The following is a 12,371-nucleotide window of genomic DNA, read 5'->3' on the forward strand; positions in this document are numbered from 1 at the left end:
AAAGCACTAAAAGTATCTACTTCAACCAGTAACATCAGACCCTTTAATGTGTCTCTGCACAAAGCTTTCCAACTGTCACCAAGCAAAAGTATAGGTCCCTCCACAAGGCTCTTCTTGGGAGGACTCCCTACATACATCCTTACACTCCAACACCTTACTACTCGCTCCCCAGCTCATGTCCAACTACAGTAATTGATAGTAGTCAGTCCCTCCCTCAAATGTATTACTTCATCTGACTGGAACAGCTATTCTCAACCCATGGGTTACACCCACCTAAGACCATCAGAATACACAGATATTTACGATTCTTAACAGTAGCACAATTACAGTTATGAAGTATGCTGGGGCCCACAGAAGTGGCTCAGTTTCATCCTGACTTAAAGAGTTCAAATCTATCCTTACTCTTTCAAGGTTAAAGGCCTAAATCTTAAAGGTCCAAGATGTTTGGCCTAAGGTATGGATGTCTTGCCAAGATAACAGAATACTTGATCTAAGGTGTGATTACTAGATGTCTTAATCCTCAAGGGCAGATAATATGTTTGATCTAAGGTGTAGTTACTAAATGTTTTGTGAATTAAGGAAGTAATTACGTCTGCTTGTTCCTTGTATCATTGGTAAATCTTTTGTGCTTCCCCCTTTTGGTTGGGGAATATAAGAACTTAGAGCAAAAGACATAAGGCAGATCCCAGTAATCACTGGATGCCCTCCCAACTCTATCTCTATTTCTTTCCTCAATCCACACTCCCCCTCTCAGGTACAGACTGGACAAGTCAGCTGGATCCAACGAAGTTAGCAAGCAGCAAAAATAGTTGCATGGTTGGGGGTCACCACAACATGAAGAACTGTCACAGCATTGGAAGGCCGGACTAGGACTAGTGTTCTCTTTCCAGAGGGACACAACTCACCCTCTTCCTTCCTTAGTGACAAAACTATACCAGAGGCCAGATTCAAATCAGGTCTGTCAAGGCCGGATTAAAATGTACACAAAACAGACCCCCTCCCAGTTCATTACTCCACGCTTCTCTCGCCATCTCGCCTGCACTGATGTTTTTCAGTGTTTTGAAGTCCCTAGGCTAAGTAAATCTTGTACCTAATTTTAAAAACAATTTTGAAAATAGAAAAAGGGCCAAGCATAGTGGCACAAGCCTTTAATCCCAGTAAAGAGGCAGAGGTAGGGATCCCTGAGACCAGCCTGGTCTATATATAGAATTCCAAGATAGTCTTTTTTTTCTATAAATGTGGCTCGACAGGCAGAGTGCTTCATAAACCTCTCTCTTTTTGTTGTCTCCTCTACGAAAATTTTTTTCAAGGCTAGAGAGATGGCTCAGAGGTTAAGAGCACTGGCTGCTCTTCCAGAGGTCCTGAGTTCAATCCCCAGAAACCACATGGTGGCTCACAACCATCTATAAGATCTGGTGCCCTCTTCTACAATGTCAGCAAAACACTGTTTACATAATAAATCTTTTCTTTAAAAAAATTTCCCAATATTTTAATCATATTCCTCCCAGACCCTTCTATCTCCCTATCTATCCAACTTCACATTCTCTAAAAAACAAACTAAAAGCATACAAAGTTTACTTTATGTTAACTGACTGATTACTCCTGGGCTTGGGGCTTGTCCTAGAGTGTATGTAGTTTAAACATAGAAGAAAACTGATTTTCCCTTTGCAATCAGGTATCAATGGCAGTTTCTTAGTTTTAGGGGTGGGGCACCATGTCCATTTCCCTTTCTCAGTGCTAGGACCCCGTCTGACTTGAACCTGTGGTGTAGGTCTTGTACATGCTGCTTCAGTCTGAGTTTTTATATGCATCTGTCCTGTTGTGTCTGGAAGGCACCATTTCCTCTGGCCTATCTCTCAGCATCCTTCTCCCTTTAGCCTGAGCCTGTCAGAAAGGAGATGGATACAGATACCTAGTTAGGACTGAGTGCTCGTCTCTCCTGTCTCTCCTGTCTGTCTCTGTCTCTCTCTCTCTCTCTGTCTCTGTCTCTGTCTCTCTCTCTCTCTCTCTCTCTCTCTCTCTCTCTCTCTCTCTCTCTCTCTCTCGGCACATCGTCCATTTGTGAGTCTCTAGGACAAAAGCCTTTTTCAATGCCCAACATTACATGAAAACAGGCAGGGTAGTATATGATTGTAACACTATAATCCCAACACTAGAAAAGGAGAGGCAGGAGGATCTTTAGTTCAAAATCATCCTTAACTGCATAATGAGTTCAGGGTCAACCTGGCTTTCTCTGTATTAAACTAAAATTTAAAAACACACCCCCAGGTATGGTGGCACAAGTCTTTAATCCCAGCACTCTGGAGGCAGGAGCAACCTTAAGGTCAACCCAGTCTACAAGATTTCTAGGACAACCAGGGCTGTTACTCAGAGAAACCTTGACTCAGGGAAACAAACAAAAAAAACAAAACACACACACCCTTAAGAGAAGTTGCTACTACATAACTATGTAGTAACAGTTATGCAGCCCCTCCTTCAGCCCTCCTGAATTCAGAGATTACAAGCATGAGCCACAGAATTTATATAGTCCTCTAAAAAAGTCAAGTAAAAGCTTCAGTATTTAAATCACCTTTGTAAATGACCTTTAAACCCACTAATCAGTTGTTAAGAAAAAGTAAGTTTTGGTGGTAACAGTTCAGTTTCATAAAAAAACAAAACAAAAAACCCCGCAACGAACTTGGTAAGGCTGTTACTAAAATGACGTTTCCAAAAGAAGCATACAAATAAGTAAACTAAAACCAGTTTAAAAGAATGACAAATCTACAAATGGATAGTGATTTTTTGAATAAACAAATTAGAATGAAGCCTGAAACAAATCAAGTGAAGGTAATGACTTGTGGTCTTAACTACATCAATCTTATGGTATGCTTTTAGTGCACCACTGTCTTTGAATTAGAGAAACATCGCAGTAAATGGAAGCACCTGAAAAGGCAACGTCTTCAACGCTAACACTTGAATCACAGCAGCAAAAGGCTGTTAATTAGTGCAGACCTAAGCAAAAATATTGAAAACATGTCCATAAATACACTTGCAGAAAGCTGAGTTAGGTGGGCTCAGCGGTAGAGCACTTGAATAGCATCAATCCCATTACCACAAAGAAAAAGAAACAAGCAAGCAAAAACTACAGTGAGAAGTCTCCCACTAACCAGAACAATAATGGGGGGGGGGGGGTGTAAAGCATTAAAATTAATACTTTGGCTGGGTTGAGGATGTAGCTCAGTTGGTAGACTGCTTGCCTAGCATACATGAAACCCTGGGTTTGATCCCCAACACAACCTAAAACGGGGTATGGTGACACAGGCCTGTAATTCCGGGATGCATGAGAGTCACAAGTTCAAGGTACTCCTCAGCTACATATGAGTTGAGGCTAGCCTGAAGTATGTGAAACCCTGCCCCAATAAACAAGTAAGACTTTGAAACTGGAGCTGTAGGAGGAGCATTGTGGTAGACAATGCACTCAGCATGCAAGAGGACTTGGGTTTAAACCCCAGCAAGGTTCCCCCCCCCCCCCAATAATTTTTTTAATTAAGACTAACTCTTAGGAAATTTTTAAATACTTAAAATTTTAAGTCCTTTAAAAATGCTACTGAATGTTCAAAGAACTTCTGGATGTGTCTCCTGGCTAAGTCACCTGGCTAAGTTCTCAGCATCAATTAGTTTCAAAGCATTGAGCACTGCTGCAGGGAAAAACAGCAGAACTGATTGCCCTTTCACGTTTATCAATCTCAGCTCTGCTCAACAAAACTATTTCCTACTACTAGCTAGTGTATCATATGTCCCCAGTCTGCCCACCTTCCAGCAGATGACCTCAATCCCTTGAAACCAGATACCTGGTGCTTCCAAGCCTTTTGCTCTGAGCAAGCTAACCTTTTCACTCGTTTATTTCAACTCCCTACCGAGTAAAATGTAACTAATGCCATCAGCAAATGTTGCAAGAATCATGCAGGAGAGCTTGCCCATGATGAGTACCAAGTGTTACACTGAGCAGTAATCAAGATACACAAAATTCCTTCTCCCCTGTAATAAACTATGGTTAATGTACTCTATGGCTTGTGCTCCATCCCATGTCTTTTCTAATTTCTAATTTTTAAACTTTACAAAAGAACAACAGGCTGGCCTTGAACTCAGAGATCTCTCTTTCCAGTCTCTCCTTCCCAAAAGCTGGGATTTTTTAAAGGCATGCACCACCACTACCGAGCTTGCCACTCCCTTGTTATGGAACCTAATTATCTGCTTGGCCTGGTGATCTCTCGATGAACCTAACAAAACAAAACCAAGTTTGAAACATTCAAGCAACAATGTAGCTCTACTAGTCTGCTAGCCTCTGGAAAAGTGGTTTCCCTAAGGCTCAGGATGTAAAAATGTTCCCTTTTTCCAGCGAGATTCTTGAGCTCTGAAGGTCAAGCAGGGTTTCACACATCCAACTCAGCCTCTCAACTCACTACGTCGCTGAGGATGACCTTGAATTCTTCCCGGGTACTGGGATTACAGGGCCTGTGCCACCATACTTGATATGTGCTAACAACTCTCTCCCAGTCTGACCACTGCTCCTAAGCAACAAAGACAAGTTTGTTCTAGAATTCACCTGAAAAGGCCCAAAAGCAATTCATACAACATTACAAAAATTTAGGCAGGGCATGGGCTGGAGAGATGGCTCATCAGTTCAGAGCACTGACTGTTCTTCCAAAGGTCCTGAGTTCACTTCCCAGCAACCATGTGTTGGCTCGGAACCATCTGTAATGAGGTATGGTGCTCTCTTCTGACCTGCAGGCATACATGCAGGCAGCACACTGTATACATAACAAAAAAATCTTTAAAAATTAAAAAAGGGCATAGTGGTGCATCTCAAGAAATCACGGGATCCAAAGTTTGAGGCCGGCATAGGTATATATAAACGCGTTTCTTTTTTAAACTGTTAAGAAGAACAAGGACAATCACCTGTAAAGTAAATGTTCAGTCAATTAAGTACTCGTAACAGTACCTGGCATACAGGGGCAACCATAACTGTTACATTAAGCCCTATCTTCGCCTTTTCCTTGATCATAAACGCCAATAAAAGAAATCGTTTCAGGCCAACCACAGGTGGCAACTATGTGTCCATCGGAGGGATGTGCCTGAGTCTGGGGAGTAGAAAGGCAAGATCTATGGCAAAAGGGTCGCTAGGGGACAAAGAAATGGATCTCACGATCTTAACATTGGGACTGAGACACACTGAAAGTCGTAGCTTTAGTCCCACGAAGGTAATGCTGGGAAGACGCGGAGTCTGTAGAAACCCAAAAGTCGCAGTGCGAATGGAGCAGAAATGAGCTCACTCACCTCTAACGCCGCCTGGGGGTCCTCGTCGATCAGAGCATCTGAGAAGCTCTGGGAAAACCTGCCAGGAAAACAACGACTTCAGCAGGGCTCACTAACCAAGAAAAGAATAGTAAGACAAACCGCGAAGGGGAAGAACACGCACCGCTCGGATGTTGCAGATCCTGCTGCAGCGGCCGCCATCCCTAGGAGCCACTAAAGCTTCGGCCCGAGCGTTTTCTACCTTGGTTACCACCTCGGCCGCGGCCCAGCGGGGGGAAACTTCTGAAGACACACCAACAGAGCTTCCGTCCTCGGTAGCCAATCAGCAGGGGCGCAGCATGCGGCCGCGGAAAAGGAAGCGAAGGGCGGGCAGGTGGGCGCGGGGCCCGCTGGGAAAGAGGAGGACACGCTCCCCGGCCCCGCCCCCACGGGTGACGCGCGCCAGGTCCCGCCCCCGGAGGCGTGGTCATGGCGCCGGCGCCCCGCCGTATGGCGGTCGGGCCTCCCGCACGGCTTGCAGAAATTCCAGTATGGTCTCCCAGCCGCGCTGCAAGGCCCCGGGACCCGTCGGGGGAGTTCGCGGGTCCGTTCAGGTGCGCCACGTTAAGCAGCGTTTTCTGGGGTTCCCAACATGGCTACCGCGGGCGGCCAAGCTGTGCGTGACGTCATTGGTCGCTGCCAGGTCTTTTCCGGCCGCCGAGCCGGGTACGGCGCGTCAGTTCGTACGACGGTCAGCAGGGAGCTCCGACAGGTCGGTTCGCCGGAAGTCGCTCCACCGACACCGAGCGTGGGGTTTTCCGTAGGCGCTGCCAGATCCTAGCGCTCCACACCCCAAGCTTCCTTCCTACTCGGTCTTCCAAACCAAGAAAAGCCTGGTTCGAAGGCACCGAGTGAATGAAACTTGTCCTAAATTGTCTTAGTGATGCCTTGTGTGCTTAGAGCCAAACATCAGACTGGGAGGTTCTTTGGTAACGGGCAACAGGAAGGAGTGGGAGTGAGTGGCTCAGCAGATCAAGCAAGTAACAGAATTAAAGTGTCCGCTGCAGCACCTTCCGGAGTTAATAGCGCTCCGGAAGGTGGTCAATGGCTTCACTTAAAAAAATTTTTTTTAAATGCAGCTGCAAAAAATAAGGGGTGGAATATGAAAATACAAGAAAACGTGAGCCCATATTCAAATTGGAGAAATGGAAGGGCACATGGATTTAGTGTGTGCCGGGTCATCAAGAGATAGAGGTGTAGAATACTAAGAAGTTTAAAGTGTTACAAATTTGCAAGCTGTAGGCATAAACCCATCTGTATTGTGAATGGATGGTTTGAGGGGAAGAGATAAGTGTTAATAGACGATAGCAGGTCAAGGAAAGGAATGCGTGAGTCTACTGATTTTTTAAGGGTGGAGGAGGTGTGAGAGATACTTTGAGACACTGAAAGAGGTGCAGGTTTTGGGGTAAGTTGGTGAGAAGATACAGTTCGCCGAACTAAAAAAAATAAGCTGAGCAGATTTGTGAGTGAAGGTACAGGGTTTCAGTTTGGATCTCTTGAGTTTGAAAGTTGTTCTAAGTTTCTGTGAACCCAGAAGACACTCTAAAAGAACAGATGTGTAAAGATGAGAATTGTCTTGTGCTAAGCCTCTTTGAGGCAATTGTTGGTTTTCTTCAGTTTACAGTTCTCTGTATGGTTGGATGTAATTATTTCTCGGGAATATTTATTGTAGATCCCTTGTGCCAGTTGTCATCTCATTGTCTTATTATCTGAAACAAGTTTAAGGTTAACAATTTATAATTAATTCTTTGTGTCATATGTAAGACTGCCTCTTCTAGATCTTTCACTTTCCACGTTTAAGTTTATTGTCTATAGTTGTTTTTGACAACTTTTGTAAAAGTATGACAGTAGGGATAAAAGTTCATTTTCTCCTCTATACAGATACCAAGTAATCCAGTGCCACTTACTAAAAAGTTAACTTCCCCTTAAATTTGATGGCAACTTTATTTTTCTATTCAAAGGCATCTTCTTGGAAACAGAAGTGCTAGACCCACCAGCTTATTCATTTTCTAGAAATTTCTAGACTCTAAAACTAAGTTTCTGTGCCTAACAAATGACCCAGTCTTAAGTATATTTGTTACAGTAGCACAAATGAACTGCCGTGCCCACTGCGCAGCCTGTATCCAAGAATGTGCGGAGGGTGTCGGGATTGATGACACAGAGACCAGTCAACGATGTAAAGAAAACTTTAAGCAGGCCCCAAAAAGGCTCAAGAAAACTTCCCAAGATAGGCTTCCCTCCAGAAAGGCTTCTGCTCCCTCCTTACCCCTGGCTGGTTCTGCTCTGACACCAGAGACTGACTTGGATGGGGTCAGAAGAGTCGGTTAATCTTTGGACAAGGTCGAGGTCAGGGCTGTTCCCATGGGCCAGCCCTTTTCAGGAACGTATTGCCCTGGGCATTGTATTGTTTTGAAAGACCCCAGGCGGGGGACTTTCACGGGAGGGAGACCCGAACCCAAGGAACACCGAGGCCACGAGCTTGGATGCAAACAGCAAGAGGCTTTATTGATAATACACGGGTACCCGGGGCGTCTCAGTCTCGGGAACTGAGAGCCCCGAGCTGGGGACTCAGGGGTTCTTTTATAGTAAAAAGCGCAGTACAGAAGCGAGAAGCCTAGTTACAGGACCCTGATTGGGTAATTTAAATGAGGCGGGGGCTCAGAACGAGGTCAATTAAGGTTTCTCCCATCTGGACAGAGAGGCAATTAAGGTTTCTCTCAGAACTCAATTCTTGGCCTTGGCCCTATCTGAAGAACAAAGGGTTTCTGTGCCTGCCCAATCTTTCTGGGCTGGCTGTGCAGACCATAGACACCTGGGCCCCTATCTGGACAGAGATAGTAGTGACTATGCAGCTGTAAAGACCTTGAGCTGAGCTTCCTTCTGATCGAAAAAATGACTATTCGGCTGATCTGTGGGGGAAAGGAATTTTCCATAGGCCTCAGCCACCTGTGCTGGGCCGGGGTCTTTCATTCCCCCATTGCTCTTGTAACTGAATGAAATCTTTCATTCAGAGGTTTCTGCCATCTCGAAATCCCTTTGCTTTAGCTGCTGGTATTGCTGAGTCAAGACCAGTGATTGTACAACCGATAGATAGCCTTTCTTTTATCTTGGCCAGGTTGTCTCTTACCACTCCGTTATGGTCTGCGTAAAAGCAGCATTCTTCTTTAAGGGCTGCACAAATTCCCCCTTGCTGCAAAAATAAGAGGTCTAGCCCCCTTCTATTTTGGAGGGCTACTTCTGCCAGGGAGGACAGGGACTTCTCCAGGGCAGCGACAGATTTCTCTAAAGACCGAATATCTGCACGCATTACTTGTTGTAGGAGCTGGAACTGTTTAGTTTCCTGCAGTGCGACAGTACCGGTTCCTATCCCTGCTGCTATGCCTCCCATGGTTAATCCCCCTAGTAGGATGGCAGTAGTGATGGAAATAGGTTCCCTCTTACTGCGGTCAGGTTTTATCAAGTCATAGTCAGAGGGGTGGTAAATTACCTTAGGCCATAATTCCATCAGAACATAATAGTCAATGGTGGCATTTAATACCGTGGTGGAGACACAAGGGGTTAATCCAGTGTTGCATGCCCAATATGTCCCATTGGGGGCTATCAAGTAGTGGCCACTTTGGGGCAAAGGCTCAGTGGCATTGCATAGTCCTTGATGCGTGGCGGGGACTTTACCTATATATATAGCCCCTTTCCAGACACTTCTGAGATGGTCAATTTATGTTGCATGGCTGTCCCACAAAGAGCCTCGGCTGTGGCCTGATTTGTATATTCGCCCATAACCGCTAAGCCTTCATAATAGGGAGGTTGCGGAGTCAGACAAAGCCAGCATTCCTTAGTCTTATCTGGGCGAGTTAAATTCAGAGTGGCATATGTCCCTTTGATTAGGGCTAATATTCTATCTCCCGTGCCTTCAAGGGGGGGGGGACCCAAGGAGGGGGGGTTTGGGAGTGCTTTCTGTAGGCGCAGGAGCGGCTGTGGTTTTAGGCAGGTTCAGAGGCCTGGTATCAGCCTTGGGCATGAGTAAGCTAGGCTGCTTTTGATCAGTAAGGACCTGGTTAGGGCCTATGGCCTGTGGATTAACCGGAGCCACCTTACATCTGATTGTAAAGATTACCCCCTTGTCTGGCCCGTACAGATACCAACGCAAACCCCAAGTATACCCAGTCTGCCAGTCCGGGGCTTGCTTTCCCTACGCAGTGAAGGAAATGGCAAGAGGCCTACCTATCATTCCAGATTGTCCTTTGTCCCAGCCTCTGCGTACCTGTATTTTATCCCAGGATGAGGATGGCCTCCAATATGCGTCCCCTGTAGTCTCGCACCCCCAAGCTGCACAGAAAAAGTAGTCATATCCCCCACATTTCTGGGCCTGTTGCCAGGCATGCCCATCTCGGGGGTGGACATAGAAGTCCTTTGAACTTAGCTGCTCTCTGGCTCTTTGATCAACACACCCGGGGGTGGTTTCTCTGGAGTCCATGAGTGCACGTCGACGTCTGTAAAAGTGGGAACCACTGGTGCATGCCTTTGGGTGGCAATGGGGAATGTCCTAAGTGTCCAACCCTGCTACCAAATCACAAAATTCAGGCCATAGAGTAGGCCACCATGTCCCAAGTGCATGTGGTTCCGTGACAGCATAAATGACCTCCCCCACTTGGGAGAGAACCTCCCAGGTTAATTTATAAACGGTATGGGGACTGGAGGCCACACCAGTGTCTGATTTTACGAGGAGGGCTATTAGCAGGAGGGAGAGGAGCGGGTAAGTTTTATTTTTAGAGGATTTTGAGTGCGCTGAGCCTTTCATCCTGGGTCCGGATCCTCAGGGAAGGCAGCTTTTACGTGCCAGGCATGTATCCAAGCAGCAATCCCGTCCACCTTGAGAGCAGTAGGGGTGGTCAACAGGACCGTGTATGGTCCCTTCCAGCGAGGTTCAAGGTTCTTAGCCTGGTGGCGCCGGACCCAAACGCTGTCTCCCACGTAATAGGAGTGGGGGGACAATAGGGTGTCTCCTCTGGTCTCGGTAGGCTTGGGCCAGAGGCTTCCAGACTTCCTGCTGAACCAGCTGGAGTGCCTGCAGGTGAGCTTGAAGAGAGGGGGAATTGGCATAGTCAGAAATATCTTGGTCAAAGAACTGAACAAAGGGAATGGTGGTTCCATGTAAAATCTCAAAAGGGGTGAGGCCATGGGGGCCCGGTGTATTCCGGGCACAATAGAGGGCAAGGGGGAGCAAGAGGACCCAGTCTTTAGTGCCAGCTGCCAGCGATAATTTAGTTATAGTCTCCTTAATGGTTCTATTTATTTGTTCTACCTGTCCTGAGCTTTGGGGTCAGTAAGCACAATGTAATCTCCAATTAATCCCCAACAAGGTGGCCACAGACTGACTTACCTGAGAAACAAAGGCAGGCCCGTTGTCTGTCCCCAATACCTGTGGCATTCCGTAACGGGGGAAGATTTCTTCAAGAAGTTTCTTGGTGACCACCTTTGTTGTCTCGTGCTTGGTGGGGTAGGCTTCAGTCCATCCCGAGAAGGTGTTAACAAAAACCAGGAGGTCTGTGAAATCTATTTCCCAGTGCACCCCAGGCCGGTGCCCACGAGCTCGAGTCCCCATGGGTAGCTTTAGCCTGGTCATATTGACGCGGGCGCAGGCATCACATTGCTCAGTCACTTGTTTTAGTATTTCTTCTATTCCCAACAGGTAGCGAGTATTTTCTTCCCGGGCTAACAGTTCTCGCATTTTCCTGGAGCTCAAATGAGTGAGTTTGTGTAGGCTGTTAACCAGATATCTAGTCAGTAGGCGGGGAAGGACAGTTTTCCCTTGATAGGTCCAGAGACCATCATGTACTCGGGTCGCCCCCAGTCTTTTCATGGCCTTGATGTCTTTTATCTTATAGTCCCAAGACGGGGAGGTCTTCTCGGAAGCCTCATTAGTTACAGGGACTACAGCTGCCTGGAGGAGGTGACTGCTGCTTTTCATGGCCAGGGCAGCCTCCCGCGGCGGCCAGGTCTGCCCTCCGGTTTCCCCGGGCGACTGGACTGTCACTTTTCTGATGCCCTGGGCAATGTATAATACTGAGGGCGGTTGGCAAGTGCAGAGCCTCTAAGAGGGCCAGGATTTCCTTTTTGTTTTTAATGTCTTTGCCCTCTGAGGTCAATAGCCCCCTTCGCCTATAAATTTCACCATGGATGTGAGCGGTGGCAAAAGCATAGCGGCTGTCTGTGTAGACAGTGAGTTTCTTACCTTCTGCCAGTCTCAGGGCCTGTGTCAAGGCAATCAGTTCTGCTCGTTGGGCTGATGTTCCTGGCGGCAAGGCCTCGGCCCAAATTGTTTCTGACTCAGTTGTCAATGCAGCACCGGCTTTCCACTCTCCTTGATGTACAAAGCTGCTTCCGTCCGTGAACCAGACAAGGTCAGGGTTGGGAAGGGGTTGATCCGTGAGGTCAGCTCTCGTCCCATGGACCTCAGCCAGGACCTTGCAAGGAGTAACGAGGCAGGGTTCAGGGTCACCGGAGCCCCGGAGTGAATTCGGTCCTTGTCCAGCAACAGAGTCTGGTAATGGGTCATCCTGGCATTGGTGAGCCAGCGGCCCGGTGGCTGCCTGAGCATAGATAGTCAAAGGCTGCCCCAACGTCAATTTGTCAAAGGGTTCAGTCAGATCAGGTAACCCCAGAGCTGGGGAGCTGAGCAGAGCCTTCTTGATGTCCATGAAGGCTTTCTCCTGGCTCTCCCCCCAGTCAAAGTTGTCCCAAGATTCCCAGGTCTGCATCCTGCCATTCAAAGGCAAACAGTGGCTGGCTGTCTTTGTGTAACCGCAGGCAGAAGAAGGCATCCTTTAAATCCAGGACTGAGTATCAAACATAGTCAGGTGACAGTCCACCCAGGAGGTTATAGGGATTGGGGACCATGGGGTGTATGTCCTCAACCCGCTTATTGACTTCCCGGAGGTCCTGGACCGGCCTATAGTCATTGGTTCCTGGCTTCTTGACTGGCAACAGGGGAGTGTTCCAGGGGGACCGGCAGGGGGTTTGGGTCTCTGAAAGGTCCT

The 12,371-nt window shown here is 47.2% G+C and overlaps 1 protein-coding gene across 1 annotated transcript in view; it reads right to left on the reverse strand.

Annotated features, from left to right (window-relative positions):
- Sugt1 (SGT1 homolog, MIS12 kinetochore complex assembly cochaperone) overlaps positions 1-5,654 on the reverse strand; it is a 35,897-nt gene extending 30,243 nt beyond the window's left edge. Inside the window, exons 1-2 of the mRNA XM_005070929.4 lie at positions 5,459-5,654; positions 5,317-5,374 (exon numbers count right to left, since the gene is read on the reverse strand). Coding sequence (XP_005070986.1) covers positions 5,317-5,374; positions 5,459-5,496 — 96 coding nt within the window. The 5' untranslated portion in view covers positions 5,497-5,654. The remainder of the gene's footprint in view (positions 1-5,316; positions 5,375-5,458) is intronic.
- Positions 5,655-12,371: the final 6,717 nt, after the last annotated feature.

Source organism: Mesocricetus auratus, unplaced genomic scaffold (assembly GCF_017639785.1).
Source record: "Mesocricetus auratus isolate SY011 unplaced genomic scaffold, BCM_Maur_2.0 Super-Scaffold_2245, whole genome shotgun sequence".
NCBI lineage: Eukaryota > Metazoa > Chordata > Mammalia > Rodentia > Cricetidae > Mesocricetus > Mesocricetus auratus.